General features: G+C 39.2%; 1 protein-coding gene across 4 annotated transcripts in view; it reads right to left on the reverse strand.

Moving 5' to 3' along the window:
- The window catches only part of GUCY1A1 (guanylate cyclase 1 soluble subunit alpha 1), a 59763-nt gene that overhangs the window by 14996 nt on the left and 30918 nt on the right, over nucleotides 1-13849 (reverse strand). For all 4 annotated transcript variants that reach the window (XM_028104446.2, XM_028104444.2, XM_028104449.2 and 1 more), the window contains 5 exons: nucleotides 13113-13481; nucleotides 9530-9591; nucleotides 5648-5706; nucleotides 3605-4314; nucleotides 1743-2228 (listed from right to left, as the gene is read on the reverse strand). In XM_028104446.2, coding sequence (XP_027960247.1) covers nucleotides 1743-2228; nucleotides 3605-4314; nucleotides 5648-5706; nucleotides 9530-9591; nucleotides 13113-13367 — 1572 coding nt within the window. In that variant the 5' untranslated portion in view covers nucleotides 13368-13481. The remainder of the gene's footprint in view (nucleotides 1-1742; nucleotides 2229-3604; nucleotides 4315-5647; nucleotides 5707-9529; nucleotides 9592-13112; nucleotides 13482-13849) is intronic.

Consider the following 13849-nt stretch of genomic DNA (forward strand, 5'->3'; position numbering starts at 1 on the left):
ACAGGCGAGCAAATGATTACACATTCTGTGCATCTTACATCTATCTCCTGATGAAACCCTTCCTGATTTATTCATAGCTGTCTCCAGGTACTTTCAAGCAGAATCAGAAGTGAAGAGAAAGTGGAAATAAGGACAGAGCAGATGATTCACTATCTAGCTTGGCTTGTGGATGGATTAACCATGGAACTGTGGCTACTATCCATGCGGTAAGGAGCACAGATTCTGAATACTTGTTGGAATAACTGAATTGTTTTAGTTTCAACAAGTAGAAATTTGTAGAAGAGGGCTACTGCCTCTGCTAGCAATCGCAGCAGTTGCAAGCGAGAGTGAGACTTTCTTCTTACAATTCGGAGAAGAGACAATGACAAGATAGAAACTATCTACAAATAAATATAGTAAATTCCACAAGAGGCCATCACGCTTAACCTAACGAAAGCCAATTATTTTATCAGTAATTATACATGGATCTCTCTCCCTCCCCCCACCCCCAGGGGGATCATGGCTCTGTCTGGAATTTCCTGCTGGAAATTCTTAAAAGGAAGGTTTTATTTCTAGTGGCTAGATTGGAACAAAGCAGAGGCTTATGTATTCCCCATAAATAATATTTTTTTCTCCTCAATAATGTATTTATTTCATGTTGAGTGAATCTCTGAAACTCCAGATTGTATGCGACAAACTAAAAGGTGATTCAAGCCACACAAATGAGAAGGGTGCTTTATTCTTAATGCCAGTGGCTAGAATAATGTGAAAGACTTTAAATTAGTAAAAAATAGGTTTTAATTCTAGAAACACAGAATATGAAGTCACTTCATTAGTTCTCTTATGTCGAGTTACATTTATAAAAAGGGCTAGTACTCGTTAAGGACAATTACTGAGCCTCCCTGTGCCTAGAATGATGCCCAGTACGTGGTAGACACTCAGTAAACCCTGCTACATCATGAATAACAGATATTATTTACCATCATCTTCGTAACAGGCCTGTTCATGAGGCTTATGGGACATAAGGTATGTTATTCATGCATCTAAACTCTGTAGGTGGATATTATTTTCTGTTTTAGAAATGAGAAAGTCTATTCCACTTTCTCACCTTACAAAGCAAGTAGAGAACAAGATTTGAAGACTGGCCTCTCTTTGCACCGATGTCTCTGCCCTTGGCCTCTCTTCAATAATGCCTTAAGTCAGTGTTTTTTTCCCTCTTAATCAGCCATACTAAGTATCACGTTAACTCCATATTGGGTTAACCTATTTGACGATAGTTTGTATACTCCTCTATGAAAAGATAGTTTGTATACTCCTACTATGAAAAGTAGTACTACTCCTTATGTTTCTTCTGTACTTTTACAGAGGATAACTTTTCCCCATGCAAGTCATACTTGGAATTATCTCATGCTTGATAATTCAACTCAGTTGCCACAGTCCAGTGTCATGTTCACTGACTTTTAAACGGTACCCGTTCATGGGTCCTACACCCCACTCTCCACTCAGCCTATCACCCCTCCATTCTATGCTTATTCTTTGAGAAGACAATGGGGCAGTTCTTTCATGGAATAATTATCTCTGTTTCTGAGCAGATTCAGAGCTATTTCTGGCTAGAGCACACCCACATGGTTAACGCACAATGCCTGCTCCCAGGATGTGGCTTGCAGAGAAAGCCTTGCATCTGCACGGTACCTCGGTAACTCGGGAGTCCTGGCTACCGTGCTTTTTCTCAGTGTCTTCTGCCTGCCCTCCTCCACCCCTACCTTGTAGACATCCAGCTCGCCGCACTGCTGGTCAAAGCGAGTGTAGAGCGCATTGAGCATGGTGATGACCTGCAGCGGTGAGCTCTGGGAGCAGATGGCCGTGAACCCCACAATGTCTGAGAAAAGCATGGTGACATCACTGAACTTCTTGGCTTGCACAACTTGCCCTTGCCACAGCTGCTGCGCAACCTCGCAGGGAAATATGGAGCACAGGAGATCCACCGTCTTCTTCTTCTCCTCCTCCAGGGCTTGGTGGGCTTGCTCAAGGGTGGCCTTCAGCTTGCCCAGCCTCTTCTTCAGGCCATCTTGCGCTCTGGCCTGCTCCCCTATCAAGACTACATCCCTCAGTGCATTGTGGATCGGGATGTCTGAGAGGTAGAGCCCTCGTCCTGTAAAATCTTCTAATCTGTCCACACAGGGTGACCCCAAAAACAAGATTGCACTGGATTCAACAATGTAGATCATTTGGCCTTTGAGGTCCATAACCTGGGAAGCAAAGGCAAACCAATTGTCGTGGTTTATTTCAGTTTCCAACACCTTTTTGAGACAAAAGGAAAGGCAGAAGATACAGTTGCGATCCCTTTGTGTCTAAACTCGTTTTTTTTCTACCTGCTGAAAAGGAACAAGATGCTTTCTTATAGTTCCAATGTACTGTGCATTCTAAAATGCACGTGGGCATTTGAAGAACGGACAGATTGGAGTAACTCTACATAGAGATCATGATTTTCAATAAACAATGCAAAAAATTCTTGCCTCAAGGCTTTCTCACTAGGGGGAATGCTGATGCTTCTGCTATTATATTCTTTTCATAGTAGCAGATAGCATAAAGGATTGTACCTAGGAAGCCTTGAGAGATGTGAGGTTGTAGGTGATCATCCTGGTTTACTGTATGAGTGAGAACAAATACGTATAAGTGTGTTCCCTGCAGCAAAGAGTCAAAATCAACCCCGATGTCCTTAGGTAGGAGACAAGCATACAATGGAATTGTATACAGTCTTTGGAAAAAGGAAATAGGCTTATACCTCACGACATGGAAGAATGCCCGAAATGTGTTGTTTAGTGAGAAAAAGGAAGTTGCAAGTAGTATTTTGTTTTGTTTCACACACACAAAAATGTATCTAACTAATGTCTTTGATTTTTTGGCTGCAGTGAATATCTTTAAGTATTACCTATTTTGAGCATTTAGTTACATTGCTTTTATGATAAAAAGTGGTAAAACTGTTTTCATTTTTGGGAACAAACTGCACATCTCCTGGAATTATGCACGTTTAAAAGTTATATGCATATAAGCCTGAATATTAGCTTTGCTTGTACCATCAACTATGATTTTGCAAACTCTTTCCTTGAACTAAATAATTACCCAAATTCTCTACCATAAGCACAACCCCCACAACATTCTCTAACAATTAAAAAAGTTATTGATTTTCCATGTCTATTAAATATTGATTAAAAAGTCCATTTAGTTGTCTCCTCTAAGAAACAAGTAGTTTTTGTTTGTTTGTTGCAGAATAATGCCCCTTGTTACTCCCAATTGCCAGCTATTTGATGATGATCGAAAACATATTTTTATATAAATATTTATCTAGTTCGGCTTATAAAATACTCTGAGAGGATTTTAAAAGGTAGACCGCATTCACTAAATATTTGTGAAGTAACGAATCAAGTAAGCAAGCAAATGAATGAGGAAAGGATTTTGTTTTAAATTATTTCAGCCTTAAAATTATACTAGAATTATCTCAAATGTACCAGTGTTTCATCAAAACGTTTGAAGTGATGCCTATCTTCCTACCTTTTTGTTTCTAGTCCTTAAGCAAGAAATGAAATCATTTCTCATATTCCAACTACTATGACATTTTCCTTACCCTTGAAGATTTCTTCACAGAGTTGTCCCACCTCCTCACTCGGACGACAAACTGCATGTTCAACATAGCCATGATTCCACTAAACGTTTGGTTGATTCTGGGAGTCAGAATCTCAAAGTACTCTTCAAAATTCGGCTTTCCTTGAAAGTCTCTCCTGTTCATCAGCCTTCGAATGCCATGGCCAAACTGCAGAATCGTCAAGTCCTTGTCAAACATGAAATGGAAAGGAAAGGTCTTACAGAAGAGGGAAGCGGGGATCACCAGCGAGGACTGGGGTTTGCCCGGGGACAGGGATGGTTTGGTGCTTTTGATGTGAAGGGAGTATAACAGATAGGGCTGATTGACGAACTCGCTGCAATCATTTCGGAAGCAGGGAGGCAGGAGGGACACTTCGACTTCGGTTTCATACAACACGCGCGCAGCAGCCTTAATGATGCCAGGAAGAATCAGGGATGTGGTTTTCTTAGGGAAAAAATAGTACACATTTAAGAAATTCTGATCTTTATCCAGGCACAGAATGGAAGCGTCCTCAAACCCGCCTCTCTTTTCTGCTCCTTGGTAGTGGCCGCTCTGTTTCAGAAGGGTGCTGAAGCTATTTAAAAAATCTTTGAGGGTTCCTCCAACCACACCCAGGATGTGTTCATCTTCCTCGTAACATATTTTGAAAAGCTCTTCCCCGAGAGATTCTTTGATGATCTCCACTGGAACTCCTGAAAGCAAAAAATACCTTTTCTGCCATATCAACTCGATCGTTCTCGGAAGAGCTGTACGGTTAACTACTATTTTTAACACCATTTGATGGGATGAGCTGGTCCCCTTTATGTCTGGTAACAAGAGTTCCAACCAATATTAGTCATCTATATTCAGATTATCTATGTCGGTGAGTTTCTACAATTCTGGAAATGCCAAATAAAAATTCCCCATCAGTTAATTACAAAAGTATGATAAATTAAGTATAATATACAACTTTTAATCTCCCTGAAGAGACTGTTTTTACAAAAGAACAATCAGTATTACAGAATTAGGTTCATTTCAGAAAAAGTTCTCCCATCATTCTGTTAATGACAAACACAGTACATCTTGGTGAAGGGGCACTGTCCCCACTTGGAGAGCCTCCAGCAGTAGGAATGTCAGACAGGAATGAATTTAAAGTCACCAGTGATGAAACTCAATTTTGTCATTTTTTTCTCTAGAGATGATATAAAGTCATTTTTAATTTTTTTTTTAAGCAAAACAGCATTCTTGTTTAATGTTACCTGAATGAGTATTTGGAATTTATTTACTTCCTGTAACTTCTCCTTCCCTAATCTCCTTTATTCTTTAAATTTTGTGTATCATTTTTTTTCTCATCTGAAATTTGGAAGAACAATAGTGCCCTTTCCATAGCACTGTTGTGATGTGGAAAGACTGTGTTTAAAATAGTGCCCAGCTCCCAGGAAGGGCTCAGTATGTCAGCCATCATCATCATCATTAAATTCTTAGTATCTTGTATCTTCAGAAAGATTTAACCCATTGGTCCGTCCATGTCCTCCAACTTTGAAAAGGACAGTACGACAAACTTACCCATCTACTTGCTTCTCTCAAACTAATCATTAATATGAGAACCCTGCTAATCCTTTTTCCCAGGATCACTTCCAACCTTCAAAAAAATTCTTTATTTTACTTTGTTGAATAAAATTTTTCATGAATAAATGAGGAATACTTAGTTAAGTTCAAGGCCAAAGCATGTAAATGTCTATGAGTCAGCTTCCCATGCAACCTTATCTATGTCTCAGCAAATAAACATTATAAAGAAGAGGAAATGTTTTCAGTCAAACAAAAATACACAGCATGAAAAAGAATTACTCTTTATGTTAACACAATACATAATACTGAATACTTCACACTGGAAGTCACCAAAAAATAAATATGAATATTTTAGGAGAAAATTTTAGTTCTACAGGTAAATATTTCTACTAATAGAAAATATTAGTTTATAGGTAAAATATTAGTTCTGTAAGTATAATTACTCCCTAATTACATATACTTAAACAATTCTATTACCTGCTGCAATTGCGTGGTCTGTAATTATTTTTTCCAAGTCTTCTCTTTCCAAAGATTTCCTGAAAATATGTCAACATCTTAAATTATAAACTGACAAATGAATGCTACCACTTCTGATTATAACATACAGACATGATGACAGAAAATAGTTTGAGCTGCCTTTTCTGTAGAGGCAAATCTTGACTATCAAGTTTACAAGAAAGAAGGACATGTGCAACCCCAAAATATACCTGATTTGGAGTGTTTCCTCACTTTTTGAAGCATATTTACCTTGTAAGTTAACTTTACCTAGGCAATACTATAGAGGTTTACACTGGCAGGAAACCAGCGTATGAAATGGGCAAGTAAGTATGGTAATAAAGCCGCCCAGGGTTTTTCTGATGACACAACTAAGAAGAAAAATTTACATACTGATGGATTTCACTTTTTAAGTTCCACTTTTTTCTTTTCTTTTTTTTAAATTTTATTTATTTATTTATTTGACAGAGAGAATGAGAGAGAGAGAGAGAGGGCACAAGCAGGGAGAGGGGCAGGCAGAGGGAGCAGCAGACTCCCCGCTGAACAGAGAGTCCGACTCGGGGTTCCATTTCAGGACCCTGGGATCATGACCTGAACTGAAGGCAGTCGTTTAAGTGACTGAGCCACCCAGGTGCCCCCACTATCTTTGTTCTTAAACAAATACGTAGCATAACTTGCTTCTGAGTTTAAGGTTCTATATAATTTAACTCTCTGGCATTATTACATTGAGCTATGTGTATAAAAATTAGTAACTAAAGAAATCTATTCTTTATTCAATTACTGCATTGGTTTTTACAGCACAGAAGTTGATAATATAATAGCATACATTTTGACTGATAAAAAGTTTTGGTAATTTTGACTAGATAACTTATTGATTCATGTTTGCCTAATTGTTTTTTTGATGATTTCTGATAGTGATGACTTTTTATGACCAAATTACTAACACATATTAAAAGACACCTAAGGTTCCATTTGTAATTCAATTTGCCATTAGATAAGCCATGTTTACAAACAGGCAAAAATCTAAATTTTAAACAGGTTTCAATAAAACACAATACATGTAGAGAAGTTTCAAAACGAAATATTTTCAAGAAGGAAAACTGCTCAGTCCACTACTTTATCACATAAAGGTACATTGCTTATAACTGCTTAAAATGCTAGGTAGAAATATTTCCTTATCTAAATTGGTTGAGGTTCACTATCTAATTTTATATTTAGTTTGAGTCTAAATATCCCCAAACTTCTTGTTATATATTATTTTATGTCAATCATCTTCAGATTTGCTTATTTTTCTCATTTAAGCACTTCCTGTTTTGTTTTCCCAAAGAATGAGAGCATTTCTGCTCAGAGAACGCTAATTCTGCCGATTCCCTGCACCCATGATATGAGATGTGAGCAAAACTGAGAGCAAACAGCACATAATGCAATTAAAAATAAGTTCTCTGGGTGCCTGGGTGACTCAGTTGGTTAAGCGACTGCCTTCGGCTCAGGTCATGATCCTGGAGTCCCGGGATCGAGTCCCGCATCGGGCTTCCTGCTCAGCAGGGAGTCTGCTTCTCCCTCTGACCCTCTTCCCTCTCATGCTGTCTATCTCTCATTCTCTCTCTCTCTCAAATAAATAAATAAAATCTTTAAAAAAAAAAATAAGTTCTCTGTCTTCACCTTAAAAAAAAGAGACTAAACCTGCACATGAGCCAGCAAATGTGTGTGCGTTTGTACACACACACACACATACACACACATGTACACATATACACACTCACACACACATACCAGCCATGCACAGATATGCTGATGTGATCAGAAGATCCCAGGAAAAGAAACAAAGCAAAAGCTTTCTGTGAAACCAACCCAGAGAGATATCACAATGACTGCATTAAAATTCATTCACTAAAAAGGTGGGGAGCAGAGGGCTCCAGTCTTCATTTAGGGACAGTTTATGGTTTAATTTATTGATTTTTTCTTTTCAAATCATATAAGATAATAAACAGTCAAAAAAAGTTATGTTCAGTGGTTGGCAGGCTGACAGCAGTAGAAATGGCAGCTGACTTTCCAAAATGAAGATGGGGGGAAAAAAGGAAACAAAAAATATATCCAAGAGCTAAAAAAAACAAAGCAGAAGAAGCCATTTAGCCTATCAGCAGGCAGTCATGAGAAAAAAGGTTTGTCATCTTATTTCAACAACTGAATAATTATCATTAGCACAATTTAAAAGTATGATCAGCTAAGAAATCAAGGAAATGGCAAAAAAAAGCTTTTCAGATTTCCAAATAAAATGATTTTTTTTTTTTTTTTTTTTTAGTTTTGAGGTATTTTTAAAGAGATACACCACTGGGAATACATCCTACCTGAACCCCTGCAGCCTTTGGCTTGGAACATTTCAGAACACAAAGCCCTGAGAATCAATTTTGAGCCAACTGGCTGCCAAGGACTTAAGCAGACAGACACAGTAGTGTAACTACAATGGCTGGTGGCTATCTTATCAGCGTGACTTAGAATAAAGGTCAGAGGCATTCCGGAATGCTTTTCCTATCACTTGTGTAAACGAAGTTTCTGTCAGACATAGAGATTCACACTCTCTCCTTCTGGACCCCTTCTGACCCATTCCTGGCTTGCCCTCTGTCTGCAGTCTGGGACCAGTTAGTCAACAGGGAAAATGAAGGACAGATAACCCACTCATGAGAAATAGGCAGATGAATGAAAGTATAACATATTCCCGACAACGGTGTTGGTTTGCAAAGCTGCAATGTTCAATTCTGCAAATTTGAACCCAAGTATTTATTCTATTATTTACAAATGAAATAATCCTTGAGATTCCAAGGAATCAAAAACAAGGCCAAATTCCCCGCCAGCAGTAAATGTGCCAAGATGTATTTGAAAAATTAACTCTAGAAAGCGGCTTTAAAAACAAAAACAAAAAACAAACCATCTTATATATTAACCTTTTAAACCCTTTCTTTAAACAAATTTCAAAGACAGAATTCAAGAAAAAAGTATAGATGGAACTGATACTCAGCCAGTGCCTACAAATATAACCAAAGGGGTTACGAAAATGTGGAAACACTTCCTTTAGACTGATAAACAGCTGTTGCTTCAAACCCCTGAGTCAACCTCTCCCTTTTAATTTATTTATTTTTAAAAATTTTATTTATTTATTTGACAGAGAAAGACACAGGGAGAGAGGAACACAAGCAGGTAGAGGGAGAGGAAGAAGCAGGCTTCCCACCTGAGTAGGGAGCCCGATGTGGGGCTCGATCCCAGGACCCTGGGACCATGACCTGAGCCGAGGGCAAACGCTTAACGACTGAGCCACCCAGATGCCCCAACCTCTCCTTTTTAACCACCCTCCCAACTCTGATTCTTTTTCAATCTCCTCCTGCCGCAACAGCTGAAAGTTTAACGTGTGCGGAAGGTGCCCCCCCCTCCCCTGCCCTGGGACCAGGCTGCAGCTTTCGGCAGGAGTCTGTACTGATCATCTGGGATCCCTGCCTTACCTGTGAAGTATTGACATTACCTCTAGTAGGAAAGAATAGGCTTTATAGCTTGTTAAAAGCAGCGGTATATGGCAACATAGTTAAAATCATGAGCTTCTGAAAAACCCAGGCTTGAAACTCAGTTCTACCTTTTCCTGAACAGCTGTAAAATCCTAAACATTTTATATAAATCTGAGCTCAGGGATGTATTCAATGCGAAAAATAAATGCACTTACTTTCAGATTAGTGGCAGTTAAAACACTTAGTCCAGTTTCTCGAATACCACAGTGATTCGAAAAATGTCGACGCATCCACTAAGTGGTGTCTATTTGCAGTAATACCAGTTAAGTGTAATGGGAGGTTCACACAACCTAAAGTGGTTCAATTTTACCTGCTTTCTTTTAGTTTGTGTTTCGCCAATGTCCTCTGAAGTGCAAGGTTCAGACGCTCCAACTAAAAATTGAGAAGAAAAGTTTTAAACATTCCCTTCAATAATTTACTTGAAGATAGATATTTTAAACATTTGTCCTGGAAGTTTTTCTATCAAGCAGAAACATGATTACCTTACTGATGAGTGTGGTGAATTTACGCTTTGGAAACAGAGACTGATTTTCTATAAATTTCTCAACTCTGGGAAGAAACAATGAGCTTTGACTAATTTGAGTTTGGATGATGTGGGTTGTGACTCCCAGGCTTTGCACTTTGTGGGTGGTCTCACTGACAGCCACAAAACAAGGTCAGCCTGAATCGGAATCCAAACAGAAGACTCCAGTTGGTAATGCCAGGTCTTCCACGAAGGAATTGTGAGCACCACTTCCTCTGGGTCAGGAAATCCTCTGGGATGTGCTGCCAATGCTTCAATCTCAGCGTGGCTCAAGCCAAGCAAATTCCTGTTCTCTTCACAAACCCTACACCCGGCCCCCCTGCTGATTTTCTCAACTACAAATGCAAATTTATGTTTCATATTTCATTTACATGTTCTGGCCTAGAAAACTCTGGAGCTATCTCTGTCTTTCCCCTTTTTCTAATACCTTAAATCCAAGCTTTCACCAAGGTCAGTTGATCCCTGATTTGAAACAAATCTTGCATTTACCCAAACTTGTACTAATCTCCTTTCTTTGAACTAATTATTTTCATCAAATACTTACACTTTTACTTTCTTTTATTGATTTTGGAGTATTTCATGAGTTTTTCCACATTATAAGTTATTTGTATATAAGCCTCCGTACTTCATAAATACTTGACGATCTATTAATCTCTGTTGACAGCTTGTTTTCTCTAACTAGTTGGTAAGTAGGACGTAGAGCATTGGTTAGCAAGGCTGCCAATGTTTTGCATTCCATATAAAAACCATATGTATCTATATGTGTATATATAACTGTTGATTCTTTCTGTAGTTTGCCCAGAGGAAAGTAAATTTGGTTATGTTCCAAGTTGGGAAATTCCTTTTTCCCTAAGAACTATTTATATCCCTCTTAGAGTTCCCACTGGTCAAGTGAGGCAGCAGAGTTAAGCAAAATAGAGCAAGCTTCTGTTTTAATAAAATGGTTATGGAAAGAATTTTTAGTTTTAAAGTGCATATAAAGCTTAGGGGAAAAATCTGGAATTTATTGGAGAAAAACAGAAATGAAAAGTTTGCATTGGATGAGCAATAACACCTTTTCAGGCCCTTCTATTCCATTACTCGGGAATGACATATCCCCACTCTAAATCTTCTAAGGATACTTGCCCCCTCCCCCGCCGAGAAAACTCCAAAACAACCCAAAACACCATGACTGCAGAGTTAAATCTAATTATCTAAAACAAGAACTATAATGCTGTCAAATGTCGTTCTGAGTCTCTCCTTTGGGTTGCTGATAGAATTGAAACTAAACACTAGGCTAAGCATTAAATCTGTCCACATAAAAAAGAATCAGTGAAAAAAAAAGTTGTATTTGATCAAAGACATGCTGATGTTTGGACAGTTGATGAAGTGATCTGCACTCATCACTACATAGTCCAAATGCATCCAGCATGTACTGTTATAAGGCAAATGGCCTCAGTTGTCAGAGTTCTAGTCATTAATGCCAAATGTACCTCTTTTACCCCCTAGAGTTCCTACAGCTTTGCCTTCCTTGCTACATGACGCTCTCGTCAAATTTTGATGTTTATTCCTACGGGTTCACAAACACAGATTATTCCAAATGAAGAAAAAGAAAAAAAGGTAAAATATCCTTTAGAGTTGGTATTCAGAATGTTTTTAATATTTTTAAAAATTTTTTGAAGACTTTATTTATTTGAGAGAGAGCACGCACAAGCAGGGGGGATGGCAGGCAGAGGGAGAAGCAGGTTTCCCACTGAGCAGGGAGCCGAATGCAGGCCTCGATCCCAGGACCCCGAGATCATGACCCGAGCCAAAGGCAGATGTCCAGCTGACTGAGCCACCCAGGCAACCCCAGAATGTTTTTAAAAGAGATTCCAATGTGTGTCTGACTTCAATGGCAGGAATTCAAAATTTATGCAACACAATAACGAAGCCAACATGGTAATGACAGGACCCAGGGAAGGCATGGGAGCCCTCCAGCTTTCCCATCCTCACCATCTGCTCATCTCTGTGTGTCTCACTCTGTTCTTGGAAATGAGAGTCCCAACCACTTCCCAGACGATGATGCCAACCAACTCCCTGTGAAGTATGACATCGCTCATCCCAGCCAAAGCTGGCTGTCCAGTAACTGGGGTGGAGTGAGAATAATGAAATATTTCCATGTCAAAGGCCATTAACCAAAGTCCTATTGTGCTAATACTGTATTTGAAGTAAGTTCCCTCAACTCTCTGTTGATTCTAATTTCTCCATCTTCAAGCTTCAGTGCTAGTCCCTTTTTTCTTAGTCACTCTAGCCATACTGTTGACAGGAGTAATGCTCTGCCCTTCGGGAGCTGTGTGACTTTAGTCAAGTCGTTTAACCTAGCTAAGTCCTTCCTAGAAATGCAACAAGATTACCTCTGAAATTCCTTTAAGTTTTTTAAAAGTCAGCAGTCTGTGGTTCTTCAGTGCTCCGCACAAAGGAAAGGGTGGGTGTTGGGTGAATTAAAAATGTTCAGTGGATTATTATAGCTGGAGTCAGATTAGATCAATGTCCAATCTCTCAGATTGAGTTTATATAAAACTGTGAACACTGCCAGAGGGAAGAAGACATCACGAAGACTCGTCAGCTGCTCCCCCTGCAGGGGGAGAGAAGCTCTCCACATATCCCTCTATTCCTAAGATATGTGACTTCATTAGGTACGTGCCCTGTCCCCAGAGTTCTCTTATAGGTGGATTAACAGAAGGTGCTCCAGATCTCGAAGGGTCATGAGGCTACGCAGCTCAGAGAGCTAGATCAAGAAGTGTCCGAGCTAATGTGCAAGCACGGGGCTATGACTCTGACTCAAGGAAACAGGTCAAGCCTGGCTTGTGCAGAGACTTCAGACGCAGAGCTGGAGGAGGAAAAGGGAGATTTTCCCACCTCAACAAATGGCAGGGAACATACGATGCTCTTTGGAATTAGAAGAAAATGGGCAGAAGATAAGTTATTCTTCAAGGAATTTAATTTTAAGATAATAGCTAACAACTAACAGGCACTTATGGTATGGCAAGAGCCATGGATTAAGTCCCTTCATGCTCATTAAAACTCTAGAGAGTAGGTACTGTTATTACTACCATTCCACAGATAAAGAAATTGAGGATAAGAGGGGCTAAGCAGTTGCTCAAAGTCATAAAGCTCATCAGAGTGCAGGCTCTTGTTGAACAGAATTCAAGATCTTAAGCATTGATTAAGATTAAACATAATTTAAGAACATGAAAGCTTTCAAGAAGTGTTTTTATATGTTTCCAGGAAATAGTCCACATTTCTTATAGCCTTGCAAGTGAGAAAGCAAGGGTTAACATTTTCCTTAAAAGATATTCTTTTACAATCTTCAAAATGTCAGTAAAATCTCAAAAGGGCAAGCACTCACCTCGGGAAAAATCAGTTTGCAAATACTCTCCGCTAACGTATGAAGATAGACTCGGCTCCTACTGGTCTTTCTTTGAGGAAGACTTCTTTGTACATTCTTCTCAGGGACATCCTGACAGATGGGCAGAGTTGCTTTGCCACTCTCTGAGCTTCCTGCTATCTCTTCCCCTGGCTCCTTGGGAACCTGCCCAGGTGCCAGTAAGGACAAAGGGCACTCCCCTGTGATCTTGAGATCCTTCAGCTTTGTGCAGAACATGGTGTTAGTAGCCTCTCACTCTGCAGCAGAGCACCTCTGGGTGAGCCGTTCTTCTTATGTGGGACTGCCCAGTGGAAGGCACTAACAGATCAAGGATACTGGTGACTGGGGTGTCTATGGGTAATAGAAAGTCAGAACAGAAAGACACGTGATTTTGTATACTTACGAAAACAGAAAAAGACAGGTGTAAAAAAGCAAAGACCATACATTCATATGTCACTTTCAAATAAGAAGAAAATTGTGGTGGACATGTCAGTTCCAAAATGGATAAACCATTTGGTAAAGGTCTTTATTTGCTATGTGTGCATTTTAGTATCTTAGTGAAATACTTGGTTTTAGTATTTTTCGAATGGAGCATAATTTTCTCCCAAATGTCCCTACCACAAATGACTGATTTCCATTTTTATAGCCCATTTGGGCTAGTTTGATTCCACAAGAGTGGAACTTAATGGTTTTATGACAAAAGCCAAGTATAAATCTAT

Source organism: Eumetopias jubatus, unplaced genomic scaffold (genome assembly GCF_037043125.1).
Source record: "Eumetopias jubatus isolate StellerSeaLion01/CBP00866 unplaced genomic scaffold, mEumJub1_p1.0 scaffold_2, whole genome shotgun sequence".
Taxonomy (NCBI): Eukaryota; Metazoa; Chordata; class Mammalia; order Carnivora; family Otariidae; genus Eumetopias; species Eumetopias jubatus.